Source organism: Dryobates pubescens, chromosome 21, assembly GCF_014839835.1.
Source record: "Dryobates pubescens isolate bDryPub1 chromosome 21, bDryPub1.pri, whole genome shotgun sequence".
NCBI classification, from domain to species: Eukaryota; Metazoa; Chordata; class Aves; order Piciformes; family Picidae; genus Dryobates; species Dryobates pubescens.
Window position 1 is genome coordinate 21,563,569 of NC_071632.1, and position 27,767 is coordinate 21,591,335.

Below are 27,767 nucleotides of genomic sequence, written 5' to 3' on the forward strand. Positions count from 1 at the left end.
TGGATGCTTCGTGTTGGTGAGCAGCTCTGCTGATAACAGCCCTGCACGAGGTATGCAGCCCTTCATGTGAGGGCTCACCAGTGTTGTGTGGGGGCTCACCAGTGTGTACTTTGTCTCATGCCGTTGCTGGTGCTGTGCGAGGGAGCGGGCGCGCAGGAGGTGAGGGCGTGAGTCTGGGGGATGCCAGCTTATTCCTGCTCCAGCACTTCAGTTTCTTACAGTCTCTCGGAACTGGGACGCTGCTTTGTGTCTTCTTGTGTTAAAAGAACTTTGTACTGAGGTCTCCCCACAGATGGCTGATGGGGAGCTACTGCTCTGTATTTTAGCTCAGAATTCACTTCCTTCTTTGAGCTGGTGCTCCCAACTCATAGACCCTGCTCCATGCCTGGTGGGAGTTACTCACTTGGTCTCATTTAGTTTGTTACAGCCTTAATTGAGCACCGATGTGGGACAGTTCCTGACTGTACAGAGAAACTCTCATTAGCTGTTGCGTCCAAAGAGATTTGCTGAAAGGAACAGACACCTGAGCAAAGTAGGAGGGAGATGAGCTAGTCAGAGGGTCTCAGTTTTAAGATTAGATTTATGTGTCTGTAGTGAGAACAAGTAGCAGAAGTTATCTCCACAGTGAGCCTCCAGTGGAGGAAAGAGCCCTTGGCAGTGTGAGAGGATGGGTGGCAGTGCTGCCCAGCCCGGTGGGCATCCTGCTGCCTTCTGAAAGAGCAGTGTTTGTGGTCACCTCATGTGTGCTGTGTTTTAACACTTGGAAGAGAGCTTTGTGCACTGCCCACAGCTGCAGAGGGGACTGAGACACTTGAGGTGTCTCATAGCCACATGCTCAGGAGAAGGAAACATGGGTGACTCAGATGTGTTTTGTGTATTGCTTTTCAGGTCTCCTTGAAAGGTCTCCCTCCTCAAGCAGCTATGCACTTCTTTGTAACTAGTACTTTCCTTCACAACTTCATCTCAGTGTTTCTGAAGACTATTACATGTGATTTTGTTGTTGGAAGGGTGCATCTCATCCCCCTTTGCTGTATAATCCTGGTGCTGTGCTTCAGTAGCAACACCTCCATTAGTTTTGTTTGTTCTTCTGCAGGGTGTTTCCCATTTGCCATGGGAAGTGGTGGCACTGGTGGCAGTCTTTCTTCACAAAGCCTCTGCCACACAGCAGCAGTCTGCACAGCTTTTTGAGGATTTTTGTGATTTCCAGAAAATATTTAGTTGCTGAGAATATGCTTAGGGTGGAGATGCGTACTGCTGGTTTTCACCTCATGCAGACTGAAACACAAGCATTTAAAACACTTAAGCATTCGACCGAAATGACATAGTGTTAACTTTATGTTGCCAGTTCTCAGCGTGACCAGTAAAGAAGGAAAAACTGTAAATACACAAATGAGGATAAACTGTTTCTTCTAATTATTTCAGTGGTTCAGGAGTCAGGTTCACCTGCCTTAAAGAATATGAAGTCCTGAGGGAAAGTGAAATTACACAGCTCTGTAGTGTGGAGGCAGAGCAGTTAAATGAAGACATTCTATTTTATTTAAGAGTATGAATTATTAATCACAGTCTGAGTAGAAGGAAATTTGTGGATTCACTCTGTCTTTTGTGGAGCTGAGATTTTACTCCAGGTATGTTTTTTGGCAACCAGCATCTTTGCCACAAAATCAGAGCAGGCTTGGTGTTGCTGGTGTTCCCCAGATTGAAAGCTGCGCGTGGAGATCAGGTTTTTCATAGAGCAGCGAGTGTGCAGTGCCAGCTTGCTGTGAAACTTGCCTTTCCCAGGGCCCACTCAAACACAGCTGAGACTGGTGGAAGCCAACCCAGCTCTTCCAGTTGCTTTGTATTCTAGATAAAAATTCTTGTTTCCACAAATGTAAACTTAGGCCTCTCAATAAGCAAGCACTGAACAGTTCATGTGCAGTGGTGGAGAGGTGTTTTAACTGAAACAAAAACAAAACACTTACTGCTGAGCATTGCTTTTGCAACTCCAAATTTAACTTTTTAGTCATCCCTTTCAATTCTTAATAATCGGAGTAAGTAATTTCAAGTGGTCTTTCCTACTGCTACATCAAGAGGCTGCTTTTTCTTCTGTCCTTACAGTTGTGTAGTGTGTAAATCCTTTGTAAAGAATTTAATTCCTTTGGGTACTCCTGGCGTTTTGGCCCTGTGCACGGCAGTGCCTGAAGCTCTCTGCTTCATTAGCTCTTTAGCTCTAGGCTGAACTGGCCTTGCCTGCTCAGGTTCTTCTCTGGAAGAGGGCAGGGCAGTGTTTTCTGGCACTGTTGCAGCTGTAGGTTTGCTTTCTTTTCCTATTGCCTGGTGAAGTTTTCCTGCAGAAGCCACTTCACTCTCCTCTGGAAGTTGTCAGGCAGCATTGGTTTCTAGGGGGTTTATAGACAGTGCTGTTGTTACACCACCACTGTCATTGAAGGAGCCTGCAAGAAAAGACCTATTTATTATATAAAAAAAAAAGGATGAATACAGGATTGGAATCTTAAATACTGGGTGGTTAGGCCTGGCATACTTAGATGCTGCTGGTATCTGTTGTAAGGCTGAGTTATTTTTGTTGTTTTGATGGAAAAGATTATTATTTTCAGCCTGGTTTTGAGCAGTTGCTCTTTGCCTTCTGGTCCTTGGAGGCTGAAAATGCCTGTAGATATTAATGTATTTCCCTTCCCACAGGGTACTTTGTTTCCGTAGGTCAGTATTGTGTTGCCACCAGCAAACATCATCCAGCCACAGAAGGTTTTAGATAATAATCACTGATGTAATTCTTCTTGGGAGATGCTTCTAAACAGTCTGCAGGGAAGCATCAAGGTCCATTGCAATGGTGTCTGCCTTGTTCAAATATTTCCTGGCTACTGCTTTATGAAAGGTTTGAGGCAGAAACCCACCACTAAGCTTACTGTCTGTCTGCTTCTCTCGTGTAGTCTGTGGTCCTGAAACAAAGGTTGTCTTAGAACCAGGGAAATAACCACAGCAGAAAATCTGCCCAGAGGCCAGTGCTGTGTAACAAGTGATGGGACATGGTTTGGCTGCTGAATATTTGTCTGTGCCTAGTGTGGCTGGTAACTTGTGGAACTCAACCAGCATGAGCTCCTTGTTTTGTTGTCTTGCTGCAGGGGTGGACCAGGCACTGCCACAGGAACGCCGAACACCTGTCACTCCCTCCTCTTCCTCTCGATACCACCGCCGCAGGTCCTCAGGGTCACGGGATGAGCGCTACAGGTCGGGTGAGTACAGCTGGAGACCACAGGATTACAGTGGAACCTTGCAGTGGCTGCTTCTTTTCTTGGCTTTTTGAAAGGAATGTTGTCATAAGCTCCTGTAGAAGCTATGCATGGGAATGATTGCGGTGCGAGTAGAGACACTGGCCTGGCACATAGAGGTGCAGGTATAAAGCTAAAATCCGTCTGAAGTTGCCTCTGGCAATGAGTGTGCAGGGCAAGAAAGGCTTCTGCAAGCACATCAGCAGCAAAAGGAAGAATGGGAAGACATGGACCTGTTGCTGAATAGGCCACGGGAACAAGTGACAAAGGCCATGGGAAAGGCCAATATACTTAATGTCTTCTTTGCCTTGGTCTCTGCTGGTGAGACTTGTATTCAGGAATCTGAGGCCCCTGAGACTTGTGGGAAAGTCTTGGACAATGAAAACTTACCTTTGATGAAGGAGCATCAGGAGAGGGAACATTTGAACAAACTGAACGTGGACAGATCCGTGGGACATGGTGGGATGCCAGCATCATTGTGAGGTGACTCAGTTCTTTGAAAGGTTGTGGCAGTCAGAGAAAGTTCCTGAGGACTGGAAGAGAGCAAGATTCATTCCTGTCTTCAGCAATGGCAAGAAGTAGGAAACTTACAGGCCAGTCAGCCTCACTTTGGCCTCTGAGAAGGTGGTGTCTCGAATAACCCTGGAAGCAGTTCTTGCATGTATGAAGTGATTTGGGTAGTCATCATGGATTTATAAACTTCCCTAGTTAGGTTTGTCAGGTCATGCTGCATGTGCTACACCTTCACTGGATGAAGGGTAGGTGTGCTCAGCTGTTGTTGCAGGGACTGCCTCATTATAAGGCACCTTCTCAGGCAGCAGAGGCCACGGGCTGGTTTTCTGCTGCTACCTCTCTGCAGAGGAACCGGCTGTGCAAGTTGTGGATTGTGCTGGAGAAATACAGGATGCAGTCAGACTGACTGTGCTGATACAGCTGCAAAATGATGCAGAACTCTCTGTTAAACCTATTGTAACATATCTCTGGTTCATTCCAGTTAGTTAAAGAGCTTGCCAGTCCCATTGAAAGGAAAAAGGAAGTGCTAAATGTTGGCAGAGCAAGTCCTTCTAAGTCCAGACCATTCTGATGAGTGTGAAAACTCTCCTTGGGTTCATGCTGTGGATGCTGTCTGTCTGTCTTTGAATAATGGTTAAGTGAGCTGTGTGATAACTCCCTGATATTTAAACTCCTAGAAGCTTTTCCCACATTACCCTAAAAATCATCTGATTTCTACACAGTGTTTTTAAACAGGTGAAAATATTGTTCCTGGAATTGTTTAGCAACCCCCTGGTCCTAAAACCTCCAGTCTGTGCCTCTGCTGGGCTGTTCTGCTAACAGCATGGATTTGACTATGTGTCATCTGCTGGAGCCCTGCTTGCTGTTTGTAAACCAAGATGTGGAGCCATCATGGGGATGGGTGGGAGCAGACATGCACATCTTCTCTGTGTGCCTCTCCTGGTACCTCAGGAGTGCTCTGAGCTTGGGTTGCTGCCTCTCGCCAGCTGCCTTAAGGGGAAGGTGTTTGTTCACTGAAATGTGTCTTAAGGTCTTGCTTTAGGAATGGGGAGAAGCGTAAGAATCACAGAGTCATTTAGGTTGGAGAAGACCTGTAAGATCATTGAGTCCTACCATTAACCCACACTGCCAAGAAACTTAGGACTGCAGGATTCTCTTCCTAGGAGAGTCAGGACTATGCTGCTCTGAAAATGTCCTTGGTGTTAAAACTGGAAAGCTGACAGTATTGTGGGGGCTTTTGGCAGGGCTTTGAATTCCTCCCTTGAATCCTCAGCAGGTGACAGCAAGTTGGCTTGAACAGCTGCTGACTGCATCTTCACTTGCTCAGAAGAAAATAGCAAATGTCAGTGGAGGGAAATGTAAACTTCAGCTTAAATTTTGAAGATCTGTCAGATCATCTTCAAATTTAGTTTCAGAGGAGCTTTGCTAAGACACAGTGCAATGTTCCTATCCTGAATGATGTTCTCCCCTTCTACACATTGCCCCTGTGGGATCAGGAGTCTCTTTTTAGGTCTCACAACTCTTTGGCAGTCGTATTTCTTTCTGGTTATCTTGTCTTCTGTTCAGATTGGCTTCAGGTAGAAGCCTTTGTTTCCCTTGTTCTTCTGCAGTGCTTAGTGCTTCAGCACCTCTGCTTTGATCATGTTGTGATTGTTGGATCCTAGCTGTTACCCACTCTCAGTGCTGCTTATTGTATTTGGCACATCCTCTTGGAACCAGCTCAAGACGAAATGAATGTGGAGTCTTTAACTGTGATGTAAATCACTTCTAGGAAAACATTTCCCTTCCTTAGTTTTTTTTGCACAATTTATTTCAATTAACATCTGTAAACAAATCCTCTGCTCTGAGCAAAGTCCTTTTCTGTCTCTCCTTGCTATGGTTTTCCTAACTGGAAGTCTAGCATCCTGAAAGTCATCCAACTCTCTTTCCATGCCTTTGCTTTTTTGCATAAATTCAGACGTCAGCCAGGATTGTTTAATGAACTCTCTTTGGGGACTCAAAATCATTGCTGCCACTAATATCACCTTCAACTCATGCTCTTACATTATGGGAAATGTCAGACTGTGACATTTTAAATCCCTACCTATTTTCTCACTTCAGTATTTTTTATTATTATTAATGTTGTACCAGAATTCTTCAGCACTGTAATGTTGAAAATCTAGTTTCCATGCCATTTTTGCTCTAAATAAAATGGACTCTGAGTTTATGGAACCTTTTCTGTTTCCCCATATATATTCCTGGTACATATTGTGGTTTAGGGTAATTTGATTTTTGAATTCAGTCTACAATGGGAATTTAGTCTAATTCTGAAAAGGTTTAAAATTTCCTGGCGGCTTCTTTTCTACAGGACATGATCCTGAAATCATCCTGTTCCAAAATGTCAGCTGCCTTGATAATTTTTCAGATGTCTAAAGGAACAGGTAATGCTCTAAGTGCAGTAACTGGATCAGTGCATGGTTAAGATGTATCACTTGCTCTATATGATTGTGGCAGCTGTATTAGCTGATGTTAATTAAAAACCATGGTTTATTTGTTTACTACTGAATACAAACATTCTGTTAGCATTTACTCCCTAAGAAGCAGTGTTTAGAAAGGTTTGCCACATGCAGATCACAGCAATGTTTTCCTCTTAGCAGCTGCCATTCCTTAGCTGGTGCCCTGTACTAATAGCATTATCTGGGGACTCAAGATGAGGCTGAAGCCAGATGTTGCTGAAGGCCACATCAGTAACACTTGTCTTGAAGCCTTTTGACCAGTGGCTTTTCAGGCAAGAAAACCCAGTCACATGAGAACTGGCTTGCACTTCAGTTCAGCCTCTGTATGTGAAAGATCTCATCTCAGTCCGGGTCAAGTGATGTGACTGCAAAATCAGGCACAGACCGGAGCAGGTAGTTAATAATGGTCGTGTAGATGGACCTGCAGTTGGACATATGTCTTTGTTTCCTTAGTGCAGGTCAGAAACTGGGCTTCTCAGGTACTTTTGGAAGCTGCAAATCCATGGCTTTGGTATGGTTCATTTAGATAAGGAGTTACATGGTGGAATAAACCAGTAGGTAACCTAAATGGCTTAGCCTTCACAGTCCTACCATGGAATGATTTGGGCCATCTGGTCTAGCACCCTACAATGAGCAGGGACCTCTAGTCTTCCATAGAGTCACAGGGCATGTTTGCTTCCTGTTAGCTACATTCTGCTCCTGCTGACATTGAAATCCCTTCTAGAAGGACCTGAAGCTACTGCCACCATTATTTAAAATAATCTTCCTATGGGCTGCCCTGCTTTTGGAAGAACAGTGTGCTGATCTGGTGCTTAAACATGCTCTGTAACCCCTCCAGGGTGTAGCTCTGCAGTTGTGCTGCTGCTAGAGCTTGGCCCCTTGCCTGTGGCTGTTGTGGTGGCCAGAATCAGAACTGGGCTCTAGTGCCACGTAGTGCCACATAAAGGCTGTGGCACAGTACAGTATTGAGTGCTGCTGTGGCACTGCCTAACTAAATACTCCCTGGGCAAGCCAGGCAGGGCCTTCCACAGGTATCCCCCACATGTGGATCTCTCAAGCAGTTGTGGCCTCCAGGGTACAGAGAACAATTCTCCTTCAGAGACCTTTAGCAGCTCTTCTAACTGCTCTCCAGAGAATGTTTCCATCCCTCAGCTGAGCCTTCAGCACGTGGAGAAATGAAACACCACATCTGTAGCAGCTTCCACCTCTGTGGCCTTTAAATTACACCAACACAAAAAAGCTTCAGTTCTCCACCCCAATACTGAAAACTTCTCATGTGCCAGGTATGCACCATCAAAAATTAAAGCAACACTAAATGGCGAGGGAGATGTAATCTGGTCAAATGCCAATGCATGTGTTAGGAGTGAGGCTCTTGCCTCTATCGTTTCTGCTGTAGAATTCTCCTCCAGTGAGACTAGAGTGACAGATGGGTTTCTTGTGAGGTCTCCAAGAGGCCTTGAGGCCACACTGCCTGGACCAAGTGTAACACCCTGGTAAAATGGGACCAGTGAGGTCTAAGCCCTGAATTTTCCAGATGTCAGAAATTATGTAGGAAGTAGCAGCATAAATGAAATTGCACTGCCTGTGTCTCAGGGTTCCTAAAGGAAAGAGCAGCAAATGAGAGCAGATGTGCTATAGGAATTATATGGACAGATTTTAAAAGGCACAGTGGTGGAGGAGGGTAGAGCTGGGAGCTGAGAAATGGAGTGTTTTGAAAAATACCATATGTGGAGTCAGCATCTCTCAGCTGGTAGCATGGAGAAGGCTACTGCTGGTAAGGTGGTTCTTGTCAGGGAGCATCTCTGTGAGGATGTTTAACTTCCACAGATGAGAAAGAAAACATCAGCCTGGTACACCATTCTTGGAGGGCTGCCAGCTCCTGCCCCAGAGATCCCACCACTGCAGAGCACAGCTCCTTTTCTAAGAGCATGCAGCCTTGCTTTTAAAAGATGTCTTAATATAGGAGAGTTTTGGAGATGCTGCCAAAACAAACCGTGATGATGGCTTGCCTGGCTCAGATTCTTTGTTACCTTTCCCACACTGTGGTTCAAGCAGGGAAAAGACTGAACAGTTTATACTGAGCATGAAATCATTGAGCTTCAAAACAAATCATCCTAGGCTAGGCTTGAGGAGCTTTTGGAGTAAGAGAGCTAGCAATGAAAGAACATCCTCTGTAGACCAAAAACCTAGAGGAGCTGGCACCAGCCCCTAGGTAGCTGAGCTGCTCTGCTCTGGAGCTTGGATAGGTGATTCAAGATCTCGTTCTGCATCTTACCAGAACTGACAAAAAATTCTCAATGAGAATGTAAGAGTTGTAGTATGCACCAGAGGAAAGGCTGGAATGGGAAGATCCAAGGAATCATTTTTATTGAATCCTTATCATCTAATATTCCTCCAAAGAATAAGGAGAAAGAAGAATGTGATGAATGTGCTATGCAGCAAGAGGAGACTGCATATAGGTATTAAGCTGGCTCATCTTCGGGGCTCCTTGGAAGAGTTAAGCTGAATTAGTTAATGTGGCTGTAGACACACTTAGCAATTAATTGATCTCCTACTTGATTTATTTTACTTTCAAATTCAATTTCAAGCTGTAATTCAACCAGGGCAAAAAGATGTTGAAGAAAAACTTAGGCAAAGGTGTAATTTATATGACCACATCTTTGCTTTTGACCCAGCAGAAAGGTTTGTAAGGATAATTGCAGAACTCTCAAGGAAAATTGCTCAAGGATCTCCAGAGAGAAGCAAATAGAAAGTTGATTTACTTCAGATTGCATAATAAAGGGGCCTGAGATGAAGTCACTGTGTGAAGCTGGCTTCAAGATTGCATTACAGATGAGATAATAAATAAATGGAAGGATGGAGATTATTAGTTAGAGGCCTGCATGTTGCTTTTTTATTTCACTTATGAGTAGAATTAATATAGGGAAAAAAACATTTCAGGTATTAGTGTAGTACCTGAAGCATCCAAGGTAATGCCACAATTAAGCCTTTCAGCAAAACTAGCAGTGGAGTCATAAGGAGTTCACTCTTCTGTGTTTGTGTCCTCTGTTTCTACCTTTCTTCAACACAGAAATGTGGAGTATTGCTGCTGCCATCCAAAGAAGGTGATGGCAGCCATGCTTTCCTTCCTTGAGCTGAGCTTTCTGAGCACACAAGGATACAGGCTGTTAGCTTCTTCATGTGTGCACCAAGAGGTGGACAGAAGATGCCCAGGAGGTACTCATCAGAAGCTGAGCACTGGCACAGCAGCACAGCCCTCTGCAGAGCACATGGACTGTTTTTCTGCACACTGGAGTTTGTTGGCTGCAGCACCCTGGGAAAGGCAGACCTCTGCAGGGGCACACCGGGCATCATGCAGATCTGTTCTGAACAGCTGACTTTCATTCTCAGAGTCTGGCAGGTTAACAAAATTTTGGCCCTGATTTCATGAAGACAGTAGAACTTCCTGCTACATATCCATGCACCCTTAAAAACCCCTAACTCCCCAGTGAAACCAGAGACCCAGTGTGTATGGTTTGACCATCCCAAAGGCCCAACCTGCCATGTGAATTGCTGTGTCAGTGTTCATTTCTGTCGGCAGCCCTCGGAGCAGGTGTGCTCACGTTCAGTGGGGCCTTTGCCATGTGTGTCCAAACAGCACTCCCACTTGCAGCTGCAAAGAAGTTAGGTGCCACACTGGCTGGGCTCTGTGCTTTCTGTCTTCATACCCAGAGAGCTGGGGAAAGGATTCTGAGAGCTGCTTCCTTACAGCATCACCCACTGCACAGAGCTGGTGTTACAGGGACTCCTTTACTTTCGCATTCCTGGGGTGAGGTGATTTGCCAGGAACTGATCCATGTTAGATGAACACAGCATTGTGTAAATCACTTGCCCTCTATCTCCTGAAAACAAGTCAGTGCTGTCAGCCCAGGACAAGCAAAAGACAAGCCCTACCTCTAATCTGTTCTGCTGATATCATGTTTACTGTGTCTCAGCCTGTTCAGTATGTCCTGATTGCATTTCCTATAGAGGTACCTACCAAATTATCTCTACTCAGAGTATTTAGACCACACGTTAGGAAATGAATTCTCAGTGTATCCTTCGTTTCCATGGTAGCTACAGCAAAGGTCTGACTAAACTCATAAGCAACTTTCATGCTTTCAGCTGCTAGTTTCCTGTAAGGCAGCAACTGTTAACCTTTGCTCTGTGTAACTGCAGCCCTTACTATTGCTATACTTAGCATTGCCTTATCTAGAATTTTCAGCCAAAATTTACCTTTGAGAGTTCTGGAGGGCTTCAGGCAGCTCTCCTCCCATAGGGTCAGTTTCCTCCCTGTAATAACTCAGAAGCTGTTGGGACTCTTCACTTGCCCTTTATGTTGATGCAGCAATAACTGCACTCGCTGCAATTGCCTCCTGCCTATCCCTGCCTGTTCTCCCAGCTGCTGTCCTTGATACCACCCCAGATGCTGTCTTACCTGCATTCTGTTTGTGCTTTCACTTGTTTGTTAAATGTTTGACTTCAGGGCTGATCCTCTACTGCAGTACAAATAAGACATAAATATGTGTTATATACACATAAATAACCTCTTCTTAAAAATCCTTTGGCCTTCTAAACTCATTAGTGCAGAACATCAACCTCTTTGAACTCAACAATCTGCTGTGGACTACCCAACAAACAGCAAGGATGCTAAACCCTTTCAGAGTCCTTGGAGCAGTTGTATCATCATGTTACCAGAAACTGGCTGCTAAAGCAAGGAAGAAAGATTCTTTCCAAGGGCTAAAAAAAGACAAAAATAGCTCAGGGGAGAGGAGTTACATGAAACAAAAGCAACAAACAGATGAAAGAGGTTAATTTGGATCACATCTGGATGTGTCTCCCAGCAGTTTTATTATTGCAGGGCTAAGTCCTGTGAAAGGAGGGAGAGATGGACTGGAAAACCAGGCTGCCGATGATGATAGGGACTGTGAGATGATTCTACATCTGTACAGCAAAAAATAGGCAACAGCTTGGTTTTCCATATTTGTGTATCTTAAACAGCTGAGGATTGGGCATTGAGGCTTTGCAATTACTGGGGAACTGAAGATTCTAGCAAAAACAACAGCAGTAATATTTTTTTCCTGAAACACAGGTAGAGGCATGCTGCTGCTGTCTTGATTCTATCAGTGCATAACTCCTGCAGCAAGTCTAATTTCTTGACTTAAAAATAAACTTGGCTGCCTGATACTAATTGCAAGAGACCTACTTGACACATAACTGCAAGACCTGATTCAGCTACAGAAGTTTTTCTCTTATATGCTCAGAAACAGTTTTATAAAGTGGAATTTTTTAATGTAGCTGATGCTTACCATGAGAGGAGCAGCCCGTTCCCTGATCCACAAGGAGGTGTCACTTTGCTTGCAGTATGCTGAGTGTTTGCCATGCCTGTGGAGCAAATGTAGCTGGTACTGAATCAAGGAAGCTGTTGGGGAATGTTAAGCTCATGTACCAAAAACAATTTAGAACCTCTCCACGTGGAGGAAGAATGCAAGTGGAATTTGTTGAAGAGGGTTTTGGGTTTTAAAAAAGAGCTGAACAAAAGGGAGCAAACTCATTCTTCTGCTGAAAGTTGCAAAAATCTGTTGGAGGAGTAGGAATATGCAGCATATTTCAAATGCCTCAGAGTTCAGAGCTTTCAAGGATGCTGTATCTGGCCCAAGTAAGGAGTGGGGCATCCCTGTAAGGGTAGAGGTGATTCAGGAGGATGCTCCATACTAAACAAGGGTGCTCTCTTCAGAAGAGTGTCCTAGCAGCTGTAGAGAAACATGAGAGACTTGAGTTTTTCTTGTGGAGAAAGTGGATGGGAGGGGTAAAAAGATTTTGTTGCCTATAGGAGTGCTTTGAAGGGTCAGAAGCTGGAGTCACTTTATGAGCTGTAAAGGTGTATTTAGAATGTCACAGACCTCTAGATCAAAGAACATTTTGTCTAAAAGCATTTTCTTTCCACTTAGAGACATGACTTTTTCAGAAGGCTTGAGTGCAGCTGCGTCGGGGTGTGTGTGTGTGAAACTGCTGGAAGGTTATAGTAGGTGAGATGCTGTAGCATTGCCACACACGGAGAAAGGAGAGGAGAGGCAGGGATTTTTGGTTTTTCTGATGTGAGCGCCTAACTGTGTGGTGTTTCTGGACAACATCTTCCTATGCAAACTATTTCAGGAAAATGTAACAAGAAATGTTTGGTTTAAAGCAGTGCAGTCCCAGTGTGATAAATTCAATTGGCTTGAGTGTGGCAGGGTAGATTGAGAAGACAGATCAGACGTTTTTGTCAGGCTTGCAATACAAGGGGCATAACCCTGCCAGTTTGACATTCTAATGTGCTGTTTTCTTCTGATGCTCTGTGCGAGGTGTGGAGAATACAAACTGCTTTGTACTGATGGGGTTGTGGGGGATAAGCAGTTTCCTGTCCTGTGGGAACTTGGATGTGTCTTCTTCCTTCATTATGTTTTACACCAGTGTGTATCAGAAGTGTAGTTTCCTTTCTTTAGTGAACAAGGAGCTTCCAGCTGCTGTTGTATCAGTTCCTGGGACAAGTCTATTTTTCTGATAGCTGCTAGAGACAGGCTGTGGGCAAGCAGTAGGAGAGAATGGGTCACCAGTGCCCTATAGCAGATATCATAGCCCATCTTTCACGAAGATAATGGCACAAAGCTACTACACTCTTACTCAAGTTCATGAGAAGTAAATCACCATCACTCCATGGTGAGGAATGAGAAGAGATTATTAGTCGTGTGTTGGTTAACATTCCTTGTTAACATCAGCAGAGTTGGTTTGTAGATCAGAAAAGCAAAGCTAAATGCTAGAGAAGAGAAAAGCATCTCTATGGGAGGTGCATATCTTAAGGTGCTGTTTGGTGGAAGAAAATCTATTTACTGTTTCTGTCTTGCTGCAGTTACAGAACTGCAGGTGTAACTCACATGTTGTTCTCAAGCGTGATTTGTAAGTTTCAGTCTGACTCCCTCACCTCTCTGATTTCTCAGTTCTTGGAAACTTACTCACTAGGTATGAAGAACTTGAATGCTGTTCATTAGCTTAACAAGTGTTCATTAGCTTCCTGACGGTGTTGAAGAGATGACAGTCACTTGACAAGGACAGAATCTGTGGAGTTCTTACAAAGTCCAACTCTGTACAGGACTGTCAAAATGGGTTGAAGGGCCCCTTCAGATAGGCTTTCATTCAAAAAGAAGACCACCCAAGCCACCTAGGCTGTTACTGATGCTTTACCTGATCCTCAGCTGGCTTTGATATGCTTAGAGACTCTTCATGTAACCAAGAGCTTTATTCCTGAGAGAGGAGGTTCTGAAAATATTTTCCATCCAAGCTTGACCCTTTCTTCTGGCTGTTTTCTCCTTCTCCCTTGGAAGCCTGTAACCTCTTGCTGAGAGAAGAGACTCAGCGGTGACCTTATTGCTCTCTACAGCTCCCTGAAGGGAGGTTGTAGACAGGCGGGTGTTGGTCTCTTCTCCCAGGCAGCCAGTACCAGAACAAGAGGACACAGTATCAGGCTGTGCCAGGGGAGGTTCAGGCTGGATGTTAGGAATAAGTTCTACATAGAGAGAGTGATTGCCCATTGGAATGGGCTGCCTGGGGAGGTGGTGGAGTTGCCGTCATTGGAGGTGTTCAGGAGGAGACTTGATGGGGTGCTTGGTGCCGTGGGTTAGTTGTTTAGGTGGTGTTGGATTGGTTGATGGGTTGGACGCGATGATCTTGAAGGTCTCTTCCAACCTATTCTATTCTATTCTATTCTAATCTCTGGACTGCTTTTCCTCAGCCTTTGCTAGACACATCATATTTTCTTTGGTAGGCTCTGTACTGAGTAATGCCTGTGGAATAGTTGACCTTGCAGGCTGGACTGGGAGCAAGTGTGCATGTTCCTTCTCCCCAAGTCAACTTCCCTCTTGTTGTAAAGTTTCTTATCTTTTCCATTGTTTTTGTGTTCCTGTGGGGGTTTGGTTCGATTTTGGTTTTTCTTTAGTAATCTGTAGTCTGCTTTATTCCACAGTAACCTATTACAAATAAACATATCAGCCATGTGCTTTGTTAGGAAAACAGTTGATTTCCTGGACTCTCATGGAGTCATTTGAAAATCAAAACACTGCAGTGTTTTATAATTAAGCTGATGAGTTTACCTTCTTACATCTAAAAAAGACATCAAACAATTTGAAAGTACTGGTTCAGTGTCTAGCTGTAACTAATCGCTGTAATGATTTTGTTAGCTGTCCTCCTTTAAAAGGACTTCTGCAGAATCTGAGTTGTAGCTCATCTCCCTCCTCTTATTTTCACAATTTAAGATTGTAAAAAAAATAAATCTAAATGCAGTGGTCTACAAATAATTCTTCCTGTTGTGATCAGCAAAATTTGTTCTTTTCCAAAAATTGCTGTAGAGTTTGGGTTTTTCTGTAAAGAGAAATCTCTTTTTTTCCTGCTTGATATGCAATTGCTATCCTTTGATAAGGAGCACACCGCACCAGTGAGCACGTTCACTCCTGTACGCCTTATCAGCATTGGTGTGAAGTGAGCAGGCAGGAATTTTTCTTGGGGGCATGCTCTTGGGTAAAGACTTGCAGTTAATTTTCTTAGCCTGGTAGGCTTCACATAAACTTTTCATCAGGTTTCAATTACAAGACAGTCCTTAAATCCTCTGCTTCAAAATAATGTCTTGTCAGGAGAGACGTTGTCTTCTAGTTCAGTGTTAGCACTGCAGTCTTCCTCCGTTTTGGTCCATCAGGCACGTGGCTCTTTTGTCTTTTGAGTCCACTTTTCCAGCTTTGCTTTTGCTGACATGCTCAGCCCTTTCTTGCTCAGCAAGAAACAACTCACAGAAACAGCTGATAACATTCTTTTTCTTACTTGCCCTTCTTTGCAGTCTCCCACTGGGAGGTGCTTGAACCCTGGCAGAAGATAGCCCTATTAAAAATGAGACTTTGTCACTTAGCAGCAGAGTGTGTCATCTAATGCTCATAGTCGTCCTTCCCAGTTGTTGTTTAAAACAAGTTCCTCCTTCTGATGTGATCCAGCCAACAGCTCTTGATGTAAAGGTTTTTATACTCTTCTGTTGCTTTTCTTGCGGAGCATTGCCTGTTCCGAGCTGCCACCACATCAGCACAGGATCAGGAAACAGGCTGTGTGCTGCCAGACCAGCCTACAAGGATGGTCTTCAAACAGATTCAGCAGCAGATGTGGAATCATTCTGGATTGAGCCTGCTTCACTGTGCTCCCACTTGACAAAAGGGAACAGATAAATAACACACACAACCTGCCACATTTTCTGTAACTGACTGATGTGCTTCCAGTTATGTTCCAGATGGTCAGTGTGTGGCAGCTTCTTTAACCAGAAGTGATTCTTCTTGGCTACCATGTGTTTTGCATTTAGTTTTCTCAGGTGCATCTTGTCCCAAACCCATAGAAGAGAAGGTAGTAAACTTACTTCTATGTATAGAATAGAATATAGTTCTGGTAGTAATTAAAAGACTTGCACAAACCAAAGTAATTAACCAAAGCATGTCACTGATGTCTTTGAGACATGATAAATGGCTGTTTGCAGATTTGGGAGGTAGACAACTGCATATGCAGGGGAAAGGCAGAGAAGCTCTTCACTGGGGATGTGCCCATGGAGAAAGGATCTGCTTGGATGCTTTGCACACACCTGCAAAGCACCAGGCTTGTGCTGCTTTTCTGTGAATAAAGCCAAGTGAAGGAGGCAGGAGGAGGGTTTGGGAATGCAGGACCTGCTGCCATTCCTGTTGCGACATTTCACATCCCTCTTACCTTCAAGAGAATGTTCCTGTTCAGTCTGTGTGCTTTCTGTGTAAATTGGAAACCTCACTGACTTTCCCCATGCTTGCATGGCGAACAGGCAGGTTGCTGAAGTAACAGCTCTTGGTTAAACAGAGTCTTGCTCTTGGGAAGCGGAGCTGCTGCTTTTCCCATACTGCAGCACTACTTGGGGCACACTGCATGGCTCAAAGGGCTTGTTTGTTTCTGGGGCACGTTCTGCTGAGGCTGATGTCTCCACAGTGAGGAGAGCTGCTGCAGTCCTGGCCTTGCAGCACTGGATGGGCACTGTGGCCCTGGCTGCCCTGCAGACCAGCCTGCATCGAAGGCCTGGCTTGCTCCTGTCTGAATGCCAGCTTGAAACCTCTCTCTCCTTCCAGATGTCCACACGGAAGCAGTTCAGGCAGCCCTTGCTAAACATAAAGAAAGGAAAATGGCAGTCCCCATGCCCTCAAAACGACGTTCATTGGTGGTCCAAACATCAATGGATGCCTATACACCTCCAGGTGAGCATCTCTGTGTGTTTTATGAGAACTGATTACACATTTCTTTGTGCTGCTATGAATTAGCAATCCACCTGCAGAGATGGTAATGGAAACAGCATTTTAAGCAGACTGAGCATAACCTCAAGGTCTGTTTGAAGAGAAGGTGAACTGAGTGGCTGGGAAGCCAGCTGGGGCAATTCACATGGTTGCTTTGCCCTTGGGGGTACCTCAGCTTGCCTTGGGCCTTTTGGTCTGAGGAGGACCTAACTATGGCCAGCTTTTCATAGTTTCTGAGACTCAGAATTTCTGGTTTATTCCCTGATGGAATGTTGTCTTTATAATTAGTTGTGCCGTTCCTCTTAAAAGGTATCTGCTCTGTTACCTACTAGACTGTGAAAAGCACCTCTTGCATGCTCACAGGTGCTGAATCCAGCTGGCACTCACTGAGGGGGAGAAATTACTGCAACTGGAAGAGTTTTTCACAGGCTGCGTGGATGAGCTTGGGAAAGTATTTTGGGTCTTCAGTATTGTTAAACATGGCTGGAGATCTTGAGAAGGTTCTCAAACCGCATTAAAAAGGCAGACTGTTCAATTATCCTGATTTTTGTACAGTAATCCCTAAGCCACGGGCTTGGAGACAGAAAGCTCTCTCGGTGCACAGGTAGCAGCTGACTTTGTTTCAGGGCTTTCAGTATTACAGACGTTAAAAATTCTGTTTGCTTACCTTCATGAGCTTTTCTTCATAGCAGTTCTCTTTAGGTCTGTAATATGAATGTACCTTACTTCTGTTAAGAAAATCCCAGAGCACTGCATGTTAACAGGCTGTTTTTAATTACTAGATACTTCTTCTGGTTCAGAAGATGAAGGCTCCGTACAAGGTGACTCCCAAGGAACTCCCACCTCAAGTCAGGGGAGTATAAACATGGAACACTGGATCAGTCAAGCGATCCATGGCTCTACCACGTCAACCACTTCTTCCTCCTCAACACAAAGCGGAGGCAGTGGTGCTGCACACAGACTAGCTGACGTTATGGCTCAAACACACATAGGTTAGTACACAGACATTGTGGATGGTTGAACATTGATTTGTCCTTCACATTCAGCTGATGCTGCTGTATGAAATCTTATGAAAGTCTTCCCTGTGCTTTTTTAAACTTCCTTTTCTCTGTTGCATATATTATGTGGAGAGATGATTCTGGAACAGTGTTCTGCATCCCTTCTTTTTTTGCTCTGAGCATAGCTTGATGTGATACCTGTATTTTCAGAGAAGTAATCCTCTCACCATGGTCTGGAATTGCTGAATTGCAGTCAGGGGAAGAATTTCTATTGTATTCTTAAATTCATACTAAATTAATAGCTTAGAGCCTTGTTTTAGAAACATATACACTTCTGATCACATTAATCATTGCGTTTGGTTATTTTCTCTGACTTCATCTTGAAATGCTGGAGGAAATTATAGCATAGAGAATTAAATTTATCCAGAAGGTTGCATTACTCACGCACCAAATCTTAATGTGTCTTTAAAAATAGCTCCTTTATAATGTGACATTTCAGTAATTTTAAATCTGGCACAGTAAGTCTTCTTTTATAATCACTGAGTTTGTGGTAAATAATGCAACATTTATAGAGCTAAATGCAAACGGCAGTGTTCGGCAGAAGGGGAAGAGCGCTGCTTCTTTTACTTGCTTTATTTTGCCTTGTTGTTACTGGCTGGAAAGATCTCTCCTTTGAAGGAAGCAGTTAAGTTATCTCAGTGTATACATATTTTTATCTGTTCTGATGATGAGATACCTTAAATTGCATCTCCAGTTGGACAATAGTGGTAAGGCAGCAACTGTAAAGGCCATTTGGGTACAAAACACAAGTGGTAACTACTAACACATCGAGACTGTCATCAGTCATGGTTGCCAAGAGCACTGGAAATGTAAGAGAAGCTGCAAAAATGGTAACTATGTGTTTCTTCATGGATGAGCTGCTTTCTGTAAGAATTTGAAATTAAATTTCTCTTTTGTTTCTTTTCAATCCGAGGAGGTGGATTTTGCATTTAAATGCATGCTAAGAGGTGATAGATTTGAAGCATTCCCACATATAGCCTTGCTCTTTCAGAGGCGGTGTGCCAGTGATCGTAGATGAATAATCCTCTCTGGTAGGAGAGAAGAGTAATCCAGCTCCAGATCACACACTGCTTATCTGACTCTAAATTTCTGGGAGGAGTTAAAGATCTCAAACTTTTAATCCTATATCTGCATTTGTTTCTTTTACATGCTTCAGATATATTCCCATTTGAAAATCAAAGGTGTCTATCCAAACTGGGGCTACATAGATTTTTGATAAAGTAAATATAAAGCCTGAGGCATGAATGATAGTTCTCCAATAACCCTAAAATTCTTACACTGTCTGAAGGGGAATGTTAACTTAAAATACAGGAGACCAGTGTAAAAGACTCTGTCACCTGGTCATCAGTATAGGAGAGACCAACTGATGGAAAAAGCCCCAGCTCTGAGTTTGCTTTCTCTGACAACCAGAAGAGCTGTCTTGCTTGAGAGCAAAAGCTTCATTTTTTGAAGTGTAGTATTGCAGGGATGCTTTTGGACTTCACAGACACTTCTCAAATACACATTGTTTATGTGTGCTTCCAACCTTCCAGCTCTTTCCTTCCCCTCAGACATGGCACTGTCAGAGCATACACTCTATGCCTAGGCTCTGCATTGTTGGTTCTTTCTGATTTTCATGGAGTGAGGTGAATTACCGCTGCAGTGGCAGAAATGAGGAGAGCCTTAACTAGAAACAGCTGTTCTGTCTGTGATCTTCTAATGCAAGAATATTGGAAGAGATGGGAAGAGGAGGTGGCTCAAATGTGTATGTTTGATGGATGCAATGCTTTGAAGTCACGTCAGCTGTCACAATTTCTATGTTTTAGGCAATAATGTGTGAGAATCATTATTCTTAACTAATCCTGAGCCAGAGCTTAAAGTTACCTGACATAAGACCAAGCAGCTCTGCACAGACTGTAGCCATAGCCTGAGTCTGTGTTGGCCATTCTATACAAAAAAGGGCCCATTTCACATAACGTAACAATTACCTTTTTCTTTAGAAGTCATTCAGACCAGATTTTTCTGTATGACTTTCATTTCTCCAAGCCTGACTCTGAGAAGTGAACCAACCGAGGATTTGTAAATCTAATCTAATGGATGAAACTTAACAGCTGTAGATACTGCCACGATAAGACATCTGCTAAGCAGATACTGTAAAGGAGCAGGGCAAGATAAACCTTAGTGTCCTGCTAGATAAGAATTTTTCTTAATGGAAATGTAAAAGACAGATGGACAGCCTGGGTGCTGAAACCCCAATCTTTGGCCAGCCAGTGGTGATCACCTTGGGAAGAGTTTCTTTTAGTTAATTTCAGGTGCCAGTTCAAAAAGAAACCCTTTTAGAGAAGCACAAGAAGCTTCTGATGTCATTTGTCTCTAGCTGGCACCATGTGTTACAAAGAAGTATTTGGTTTCCTGTGTGTAGATCTGAGGGGGAAGCATCCCTGCTCTGTGTCGCTTGTGCTCACGTTTCTCCTTCCCCACACATTAAAGAAAATTAATCTGTGCTAAATCTTGAAAGCAGATACATGAACTCCAACTCAGTTTGCCTTGTACAGCCTGACAGATGGAAATACTTCACTGGAAAAAAGTAAACTATTACAGCTAGCTTTAAAAATACTTGCTCATGTTACTAATAGCTGCCGAAGTGCAATTATTTTCTTAGTCATGATCTGCTTTCCTGTGTGCATGGCAAAACTGCATTATCACTAAAGAAAGCAAAAGACAAACATGAGCGTTTTTAATTGACTTGGTTCTTGGGTAATGCAATCATGGTCTATAAAAAGCACATGCCACTTAGCAAGAAAGGGCAAAAACTGTGCCAAGTCCAAAATAGCTGACGATGACAAATCCTCTAAAGTGAAGACATTATTCAGGCATCAGTTTACAGCCCAGTGTGAGGTGTTTGTTTCAGTAAAATCACAATGGATGTGATCAGACCTGAAAGGCTCAGCTGGGTGTGTGGAGGATGCAAGATGGTTTAGTGTTGCACAATAAAAGCCACCTCAACTAGGTACAGAGTTTGAGTGCTGAGGTTGGTTCCTTGTGTTGCTCACAATTCTGAACATTACATAGCAACTATAGACAGTGAGAGCCTCTTCATTTTTCATGACGATTGTCCTTCAAATGAGGCACTTAATGTAGCATCGTGTTCCTGCAAGTGTAACCATAAACATTAGTTAGCTGTTTTGATGGTGCATGAATTTGGGAATGAATACACAAGAATTACAGTGATCCAAAGTTCAGGACTCTTTAAAACATTTTGTAATTATATTTGAGGTAAAAATTGCTGTAGAAGTTGATGTTATAACAAAGTTACAGCACCACAATGCATCCTGGAAATAGCATCAGAACAGGATGAAGCTTTTGCAGACTTTGTGTGATTTTTTAAAGACACTTACCCCAATGTAAAAGGAAGTGAATTCCTCTTACTTCAGCAGTAACAGAGTGAAGACTGCCTTCTTTTGTAACTCACAGTCTGCTTGGGGTCATTTCTGTCAGTGGAGGAAGAAGTTGTTTTCTTGTGGTATTTATCTCTCCAACAACTCCAGTGCTGCTAAAAACCTGGGAAGAGTTACGAGGCAACCCCTGAAAACAGTGCAACTACATAGGTCATACAGCCTCAGACTGGAGGCACGGGAAAAGAAGCTGTGGTAGCATGCTGCGTTACCAGGCTGTGAAAGACAGCCATTAGTTCTGGGGAGCTGTCTAGCAGTGCTGGCATGAGTCAGACCACCTTGTGTTTGCCTTCTGGAAGGCAAGTCCTTGTGATGCATTAGATTTGAAATAGCTCTGGCTAAACAGAGCAGACAAGCAAGTGTCCATGCAGAATGCAAAATTCATGTTTCTTTGCATTTTATTTCTTTTCCCTGGATTCCAACCCTGCTATGGTTTATTTTTTTTGCCAACAGGCAAACAAATTCCTTCCTTGACTAAAATGAGTATATTCACTTGCAAGTGATTGATAGCTGCTGTATTCTTTCTTTGGAGAAAAATCAATGCAACAATCCATCAGAAGTGTATTTGTCTGGGGCTGTTCAAGAGCTCTTACAGTATAAAATGAAATGTCAAGTGGAGAACAACATAACTGTTTAATTTTTTAGCCTGTTTGTGTAATTGCAGATATGCAAGGCCTGTGTTAATCAGGGGAAACTTTATTTATTAAAATCATGCTGCACATTATAGCTGCATACATTCATTTTGTGAACAGGCTTTTACACTTGTCCAGATGTTGGTCCTTTTCCCCTTTGCTTTTCTGCCCATCAGCACCAGAGGTACATGGTTAAACTTTTATACTTGTTTTTCACAGAAAATCATTCTGCCCCTCCAGATGTTACCACTTACACCTCAGAACACTCAATACAAGTAGAAAGACCACAAGGATCGACGGCACGGGTGGCACCAAAGTATGGAAATGCTGAGCTTATGGAGACTGGTGATGGTATGTCACAAAGCAAAACTGGGCTGTTTTCAACTGCTGTCACTTTGCTTTAGTGGTTACTGCATGCATCTGCTTCTGGGCACTTAGAACGTGTCCCAGCCTGCAGCATCTTTACAGTCCTGTGAGGTATAAATGAAGCCAACAGAGAGAAATATTTCTGAATTAAGCAGAGCTGATTCCCTGGCGAACTTGTTTGGCAAAAGCAAGCAACAGATCTCATCAGATCTGCTTTTGTCATGCTGCCTGCTTACAGCTCATCTGTTTCTCTAAATAGCAAAGCGATGTGCTAGGATGGCTTGAAAAATGACATGCTTGAAGTTTTATTTTCTGGGGGGGTTTCTCCTTAAAAAAAAACATTATTTGCAAACCCTTTCTTATTTATTGCTCTTCTTCCCTGAAACCCATTGAACAGTATTTCAGCAAGGTGCAGAATTGTGACCAAGTGTACCACATCTAAACTTACCAGCTTTGGCTCTCAATAAACATTTCAACAGAGTTTTGGAGTCAACCTTATGGAAGGGTAGGAAGTTGAAACTCCTGCAATGCAGTGGCAGAAAGCTGTTAGTTCAGGAACAGGACTTTGCACTTCACTAGGGAAGAGGAAGGAGGAGGTGATTGCTTGGCTTGTAAAAGTGCCACTTGCCCTACAGTGCTGTTCAGGATGATGTTTCTCACAGTGCTGTATGGGCAAGCACAAGCACACTCCCTTTGGAGATTGCTAGCTGGTGGGATTGGCTGTAGAGAGCCACTTGGCTGTTCAGAGAATAAAGGGTAATGCTGAAGTAATACAAAGATGTGGTGTGGTGGCTTGAAGTTCCCCCCCCCCAAACATCAACTGTGTCAGAACAACTCAGCTAGAAGCAAATGGATCTGTATTTACAAGCAGAATCTACACTCTGCAATGGCATGCAAGGAATGTGTACAAAACACACAGGATTTACAATATTTACAGATATTTACAATTAATAAACAGCACAAACCCCCCCTGGCCAAGGACCAGGGGAAGCTACTGGCTTCTCCCTCCCTGCCTCCCCTTTATCCCCCTTCTCTTGTCCCTTTTGGGGTGCAGAGAAGTTAGATTTAGGCAAGGCCAGCCAAAAGCACACAGGTTATCTCTCCCAAGCGAAGCAAAAACCGCCAGAGATCAGAAGAGAAGAGAAAAGGGAAGAATTGTTATGGTACAGCTCAGCTTATTCTAGATATTTACCCAATGAATTTGTTTAGAATAATCTTTTGTTATCCTTTTCACACCCAGTAGTGATTTATTTATATTTTTCTGCTTTTCTGCTTGAAATCTGTAACTAAATTTTAAAGGCATAGCCTAAAACCACCACATGTGGGCAGATGTCTAGGACAGTGTAATAAGTGATAAGGCAGAGCCTGTGACCCACACTCCTTTTGCTGAGCTGCAGACTAGTTAGACAGTGTTGGTATGCCCAGTGACCGTGGGGAGTGCCAGTGCCTGTTTTCTCACTGAGCATTGCCAGTGCAGCCTGGGAGAGTTCCCTAAGGTTGCTGACGTTTGCTCTAGGGCAGGTGTTTCTCTGTTCCTCTCTGGCCTCAGTCCATACAATGTTCCTCCTCTAACCATGCAAAGTCCCTGTGACATTGTTGTATTGCTTTTGTTTGAACTAGGCACTGTTGTTCCTTTTTGCTGAAATATTCTTAATGCTGAATACTTGAGTCACAGAATGGCATGAAACTATACTTGTGGTGGCCTTGAAGTGCTGGACTTTCTTTTACCCCGCTTAACATCTGGTGGTGTTCAGCACAGCACTGATGTCTGCACTGATCCCTGTCCTGCAGGAGTACCGGTGAGCAGCAGAGTGTCAGCAAAGATCCAGCAGCTGGTCAACACGCTAAAACGGCCCAAACGACCACCGCTGAGAGAGTTCTTCGTAGATGACTTTGAGGAGTTGTTAGAAGGTAAAAGGACTTTTCCAAAAGGTTTGGGGATCTCTTGTTAAAATGCTGTAAAATGTTTGTCTCGGGTATTGACTTCCCAGAAAGCTAAGTAAGCCCTAAAGTACTAAGAAGCATCAGCATTCAGTGCAGTCTGCTCATAGTGAGCTTGGACATAGAGCCAGAGAATCAAAAGTCTCTTTTGTGTGCTCAGCTCCTGGTTCTGCTTGCAAAGAAACAACAGAAGAGAGTGGAGGGAAGCTTTGCTTTGAAACAGTCAGCTGTGGGTTACAGCCATTGCTTCTGAGCACCAATACGAGAAAAACTGAGCGAGGGAGCATGTTAAATGTTTTATACATCCTTTGTGTAGCGACAAGGATAAAGTCAGTAAATGGTCTTCTTAAGGAGGCCAGTGCTTGGAGAGTCAAGACCTGCCAGGATGTGGAGATCCAAGTAGTCTTCATGGCTGCTTGTAAGAAAGCAGTGTAAGAGAACATGGCTTGGATCAGTCTGTTACTGATGACTGACTGAAAAAATGTACTTTATTTGTTCTCCAGTTTCTGTCATTACCACTTTTGCACCAGGGAAATGTGTTCTTCATCTCTCTTTAGGAGTAAAGTTGTTTATTTCAGAGATGAATGTGTGCATGCTGCCTCAGTGTTTCCTTTGCCTATGTGTAGAGCTAGGGTAAGGATAAGCACATGCATTCCTGAGGTACTTCAGCTGCTTCATCTCTGTTGGAGTTCAAAGTTAACTACTCTGTTGGAATTCTCTGCTGCTTCTCAATACCTTCTAACGCGTTGCTGTTTCAGGATATCTTGCAAAGTAATTCATTCTCTTGGTTACACAGGTGTACACAAGGTATAGAATTTACATGGTAACTGTGTATCTTTTCATAATCACAAGTTCAACAGCCCGACCCAAACCAGCCAAAGCCAGAAGGAGCTCAGATGTTGGCTATGCGTGGGGAGCAGTTAGGTGTGGTTACAAACTGGCCGCCGTCTCTGGAAGCAGCTCTGCAGCGCTGGGGAACCATCTCACCCAAAGCTCCCTGCCTCACCACTATGGACACCAATGGGAAGCCACTCTACATCCTCACTTATGGTGAGCACTCTCCAGTCTCCTTCTGCATTTATATGTTGCATACAGTGTGTGTGTGTTGCAGTTTGTGGTGAATACATAAATATACAGTGAAGAAGGCCTTCTGATGATACATCTGTTGCATGTCTCAGTAAAGACAGTTCTGAAGCTCTTGGTGACTGAGCATGAATTGCTGAGGTATCATAGTATGATTTATTTCACTAAAAGAGCTGAGTAGATACACCCGTGGGCTCACAGATTATAAATTAAAACCACCTTTTAGAAATAGAAACACGTCCTAGGGCCGATTTTCCTGAAGATTAACATCTAAATCCGTCGCCCCTGGATATTCCCCAGGCTTTGTTCTGCAAAAGCAGAAGAATTTAAAGATAGCAATTCCATGTTTGCAGAGCATTTGTGTCATCTACTGATGCCCTAAATGAATTGGACAGGAAAGGAAATGAAGATGGTAGTGGGAATCAGACCATATTTTGAACATGGGACTCTGCCCAGAGAGTCTGATGGTGTGTCCTGCTTTGCCTGAAGGTCTGTAGGCTGAGCAGATCAACCTGCGGAACTCATCCACATGACTTGCAGAGCCACCTGACCCACTTCTCTGTTCTGAGCTAACATTTCCAAACACCTTTTCTAAATTGCTGAAATCATGAGAAAAATGGGACTGAAAGTCACAGGTTTGGTGCATTAATTTGGATATGGTATTCGCTATTGCCTTTCAGTAGTTTCCTGAGGTTGGGAAAATACCAGGGGGTTTATTTCCTTTTTTTCCTGCTTCCTTTTATAGCTGAAGGAAATTACAAACCATAAGAGATTTGGTGGGTTCTTCTCTGCTAGCTGGATTTTGTGCTGATGTTTTTCTCCGTGGGAAATACCCACTCCCTGGGCCACAGCAGTTTTCTTGACTTAAGGACACCTCTTTTTGAAATGCCCATTAACATTACAGCCACCTGCCATGTCACTGGGGACTTTATGAATGATTTTGCTGTAGTTAATCCACCTTTTATGTCTGGAATATTTTCCAGCCATTGTGAGCATGGCATTTTTTCAAGCTGAACATTAATAGGCAATAAGCCTTGAACTCAGCACAGACACTTGTATTCATCATTTTTTTAGCCCTGTTCATAGTATAGCCACTGGCCCCTGTGGTAATAAACTTGTGTGAGGTTAGTTAACTCACAGTCCTACCACACGGGACCAGTGTGTCCTTCCATCTCCTGTTCTGCATGACTGAGACCTCACAATACCAACATTAAGGATTTTCAGTAGCCTCTGATTTTGTATCCTATCTATCTTCAGGTTGTTTGCCAATTGAAGGAAACCTTGGTACCAGGATTTTTCCATATCATCACCATTTTGACAACTATTCAGCAGTTTCAGTCTTTGGCACCAGTCCTTGGTTACCGGTGTGGGCACTGTGCATCTCTTCTTGACTATTTTGCATCTGTTGACTGTTTTTTCTTTGGTTTCTTCTCACAGCCTCTTGTGTCTCTTCATGGGAATCCTCTTCATTCATCTCCTAACTTTACAGTTAAGAGGAGGATCCCACATGATGTCTCTTGATCCCTACTGTTTTCACACACAGCATCTTGATCTCCAGTCTCTTGTTTGTGCATGGATGAATCTTCTTTCCGTCTTTCCAAACTGGAATGCCAGGGATGTCTCAGTAGTTATCAGTGAGGTCATCATAGCCCATCTTAGTATGCCCTTAACACAAAGCATCTTCATCTCCTCTTTTCTGGATCATTGTGGACAGTATTGTCTTCCTACCCATCACTCAGGCTCTAACTTGGGAGTCATACATGACCCATGCATTTCATCAGTTTTGTGCAGCTGTTCTGAGTCCAGATCTTGCAGGTTATTCTCACACTGCTGTGGAGAGAAGAAATGAAGAGCTGGACCTTAGGGAGTTTTTACTTCCAAGCAAGTTTTTGAAGCAGTTTGCCTTAGTTCTTGAAGTTGTTCTTAGTGCCCCAGCTGTAATCCTTATTTAATGTGCTTGACATTCTTAAAACCTTTCTAGTGAATGAAACACTCTGAATATTACTTATTTCTCAAACATTTTGTTCCTCTGGGAGCTCAGTTAAGTGGAGAACAACTTAATGAAGTTATTCACAATCCCCTTATAAATCAAATCATTGTGCATAAATTGAAATGTCTGAGATATGGGAAGCAAAGATGTCTTTATCAGGTTTTGTGTAAGTCTGAACTCTGACTAGAAGACTAATATGTGCTTTGAGGAATCAAGGACGATTTCTGACTCGGTGTTAATCAGAGTAGTCAGACTTCTGCTTTTGCTACTGCTGGTGTGAATAACGGAGCTTTTAGTGGTTTCTTAGAGGAGAAACAGGAATAGAGAACAATTAAATCCCATGTAGCATTTGTTCTATCACAGTTACTTTTCTTACTGAAAATGCTAAGAATCAGGCAGAAGAAAAAGTAAAAAGCTCAAAATAATTTGAGAAACAGCAAGTTTTGATTCTAATTATAGCCTTTATTGTTATTCCAAATGAATTGCCCCCTAGTAAAAAACTACTCAATGCAACTGTAAGCATTTTGAAGCCCAAGTCATGCCACCTCAGCAAAGGTGATGTAGCTTATACTGGAGAGATGGCTGAAACTTCACAACAGACCAGAAATAGCCAACCAAGCCATGATGTACCTGGCATACAACGTGGCCCCCCATGTGC

General features: G+C 43.4%; 1 protein-coding gene across 4 annotated transcripts in view; it reads left to right on the top strand.

The window, feature by feature from the left end:
• Positions 1 to 27,767, top strand: part of DIP2C (disco interacting protein 2 homolog C) — a 225,894-nt gene that overhangs the window by 133,511 nt on the left and 64,616 nt on the right. For all 4 annotated transcript variants that reach the window (XM_054171424.1, XM_054171425.1, XM_054171426.1 and 1 more), the window contains 6 exons: positions 3,120 to 3,230; positions 16,444 to 16,569; positions 17,388 to 17,597; positions 21,949 to 22,080; positions 23,887 to 24,006; positions 24,889 to 25,086. In XM_054171424.1, coding sequence (XP_054027399.1) covers positions 3,120 to 3,230; positions 16,444 to 16,569; positions 17,388 to 17,597; positions 21,949 to 22,080; positions 23,887 to 24,006; positions 24,889 to 25,086 — 897 coding nt within the window. The remainder of the gene's footprint in view (positions 1 to 3,119; positions 3,231 to 16,443; positions 16,570 to 17,387; positions 17,598 to 21,948; positions 22,081 to 23,886; positions 24,007 to 24,888; positions 25,087 to 27,767) is intronic.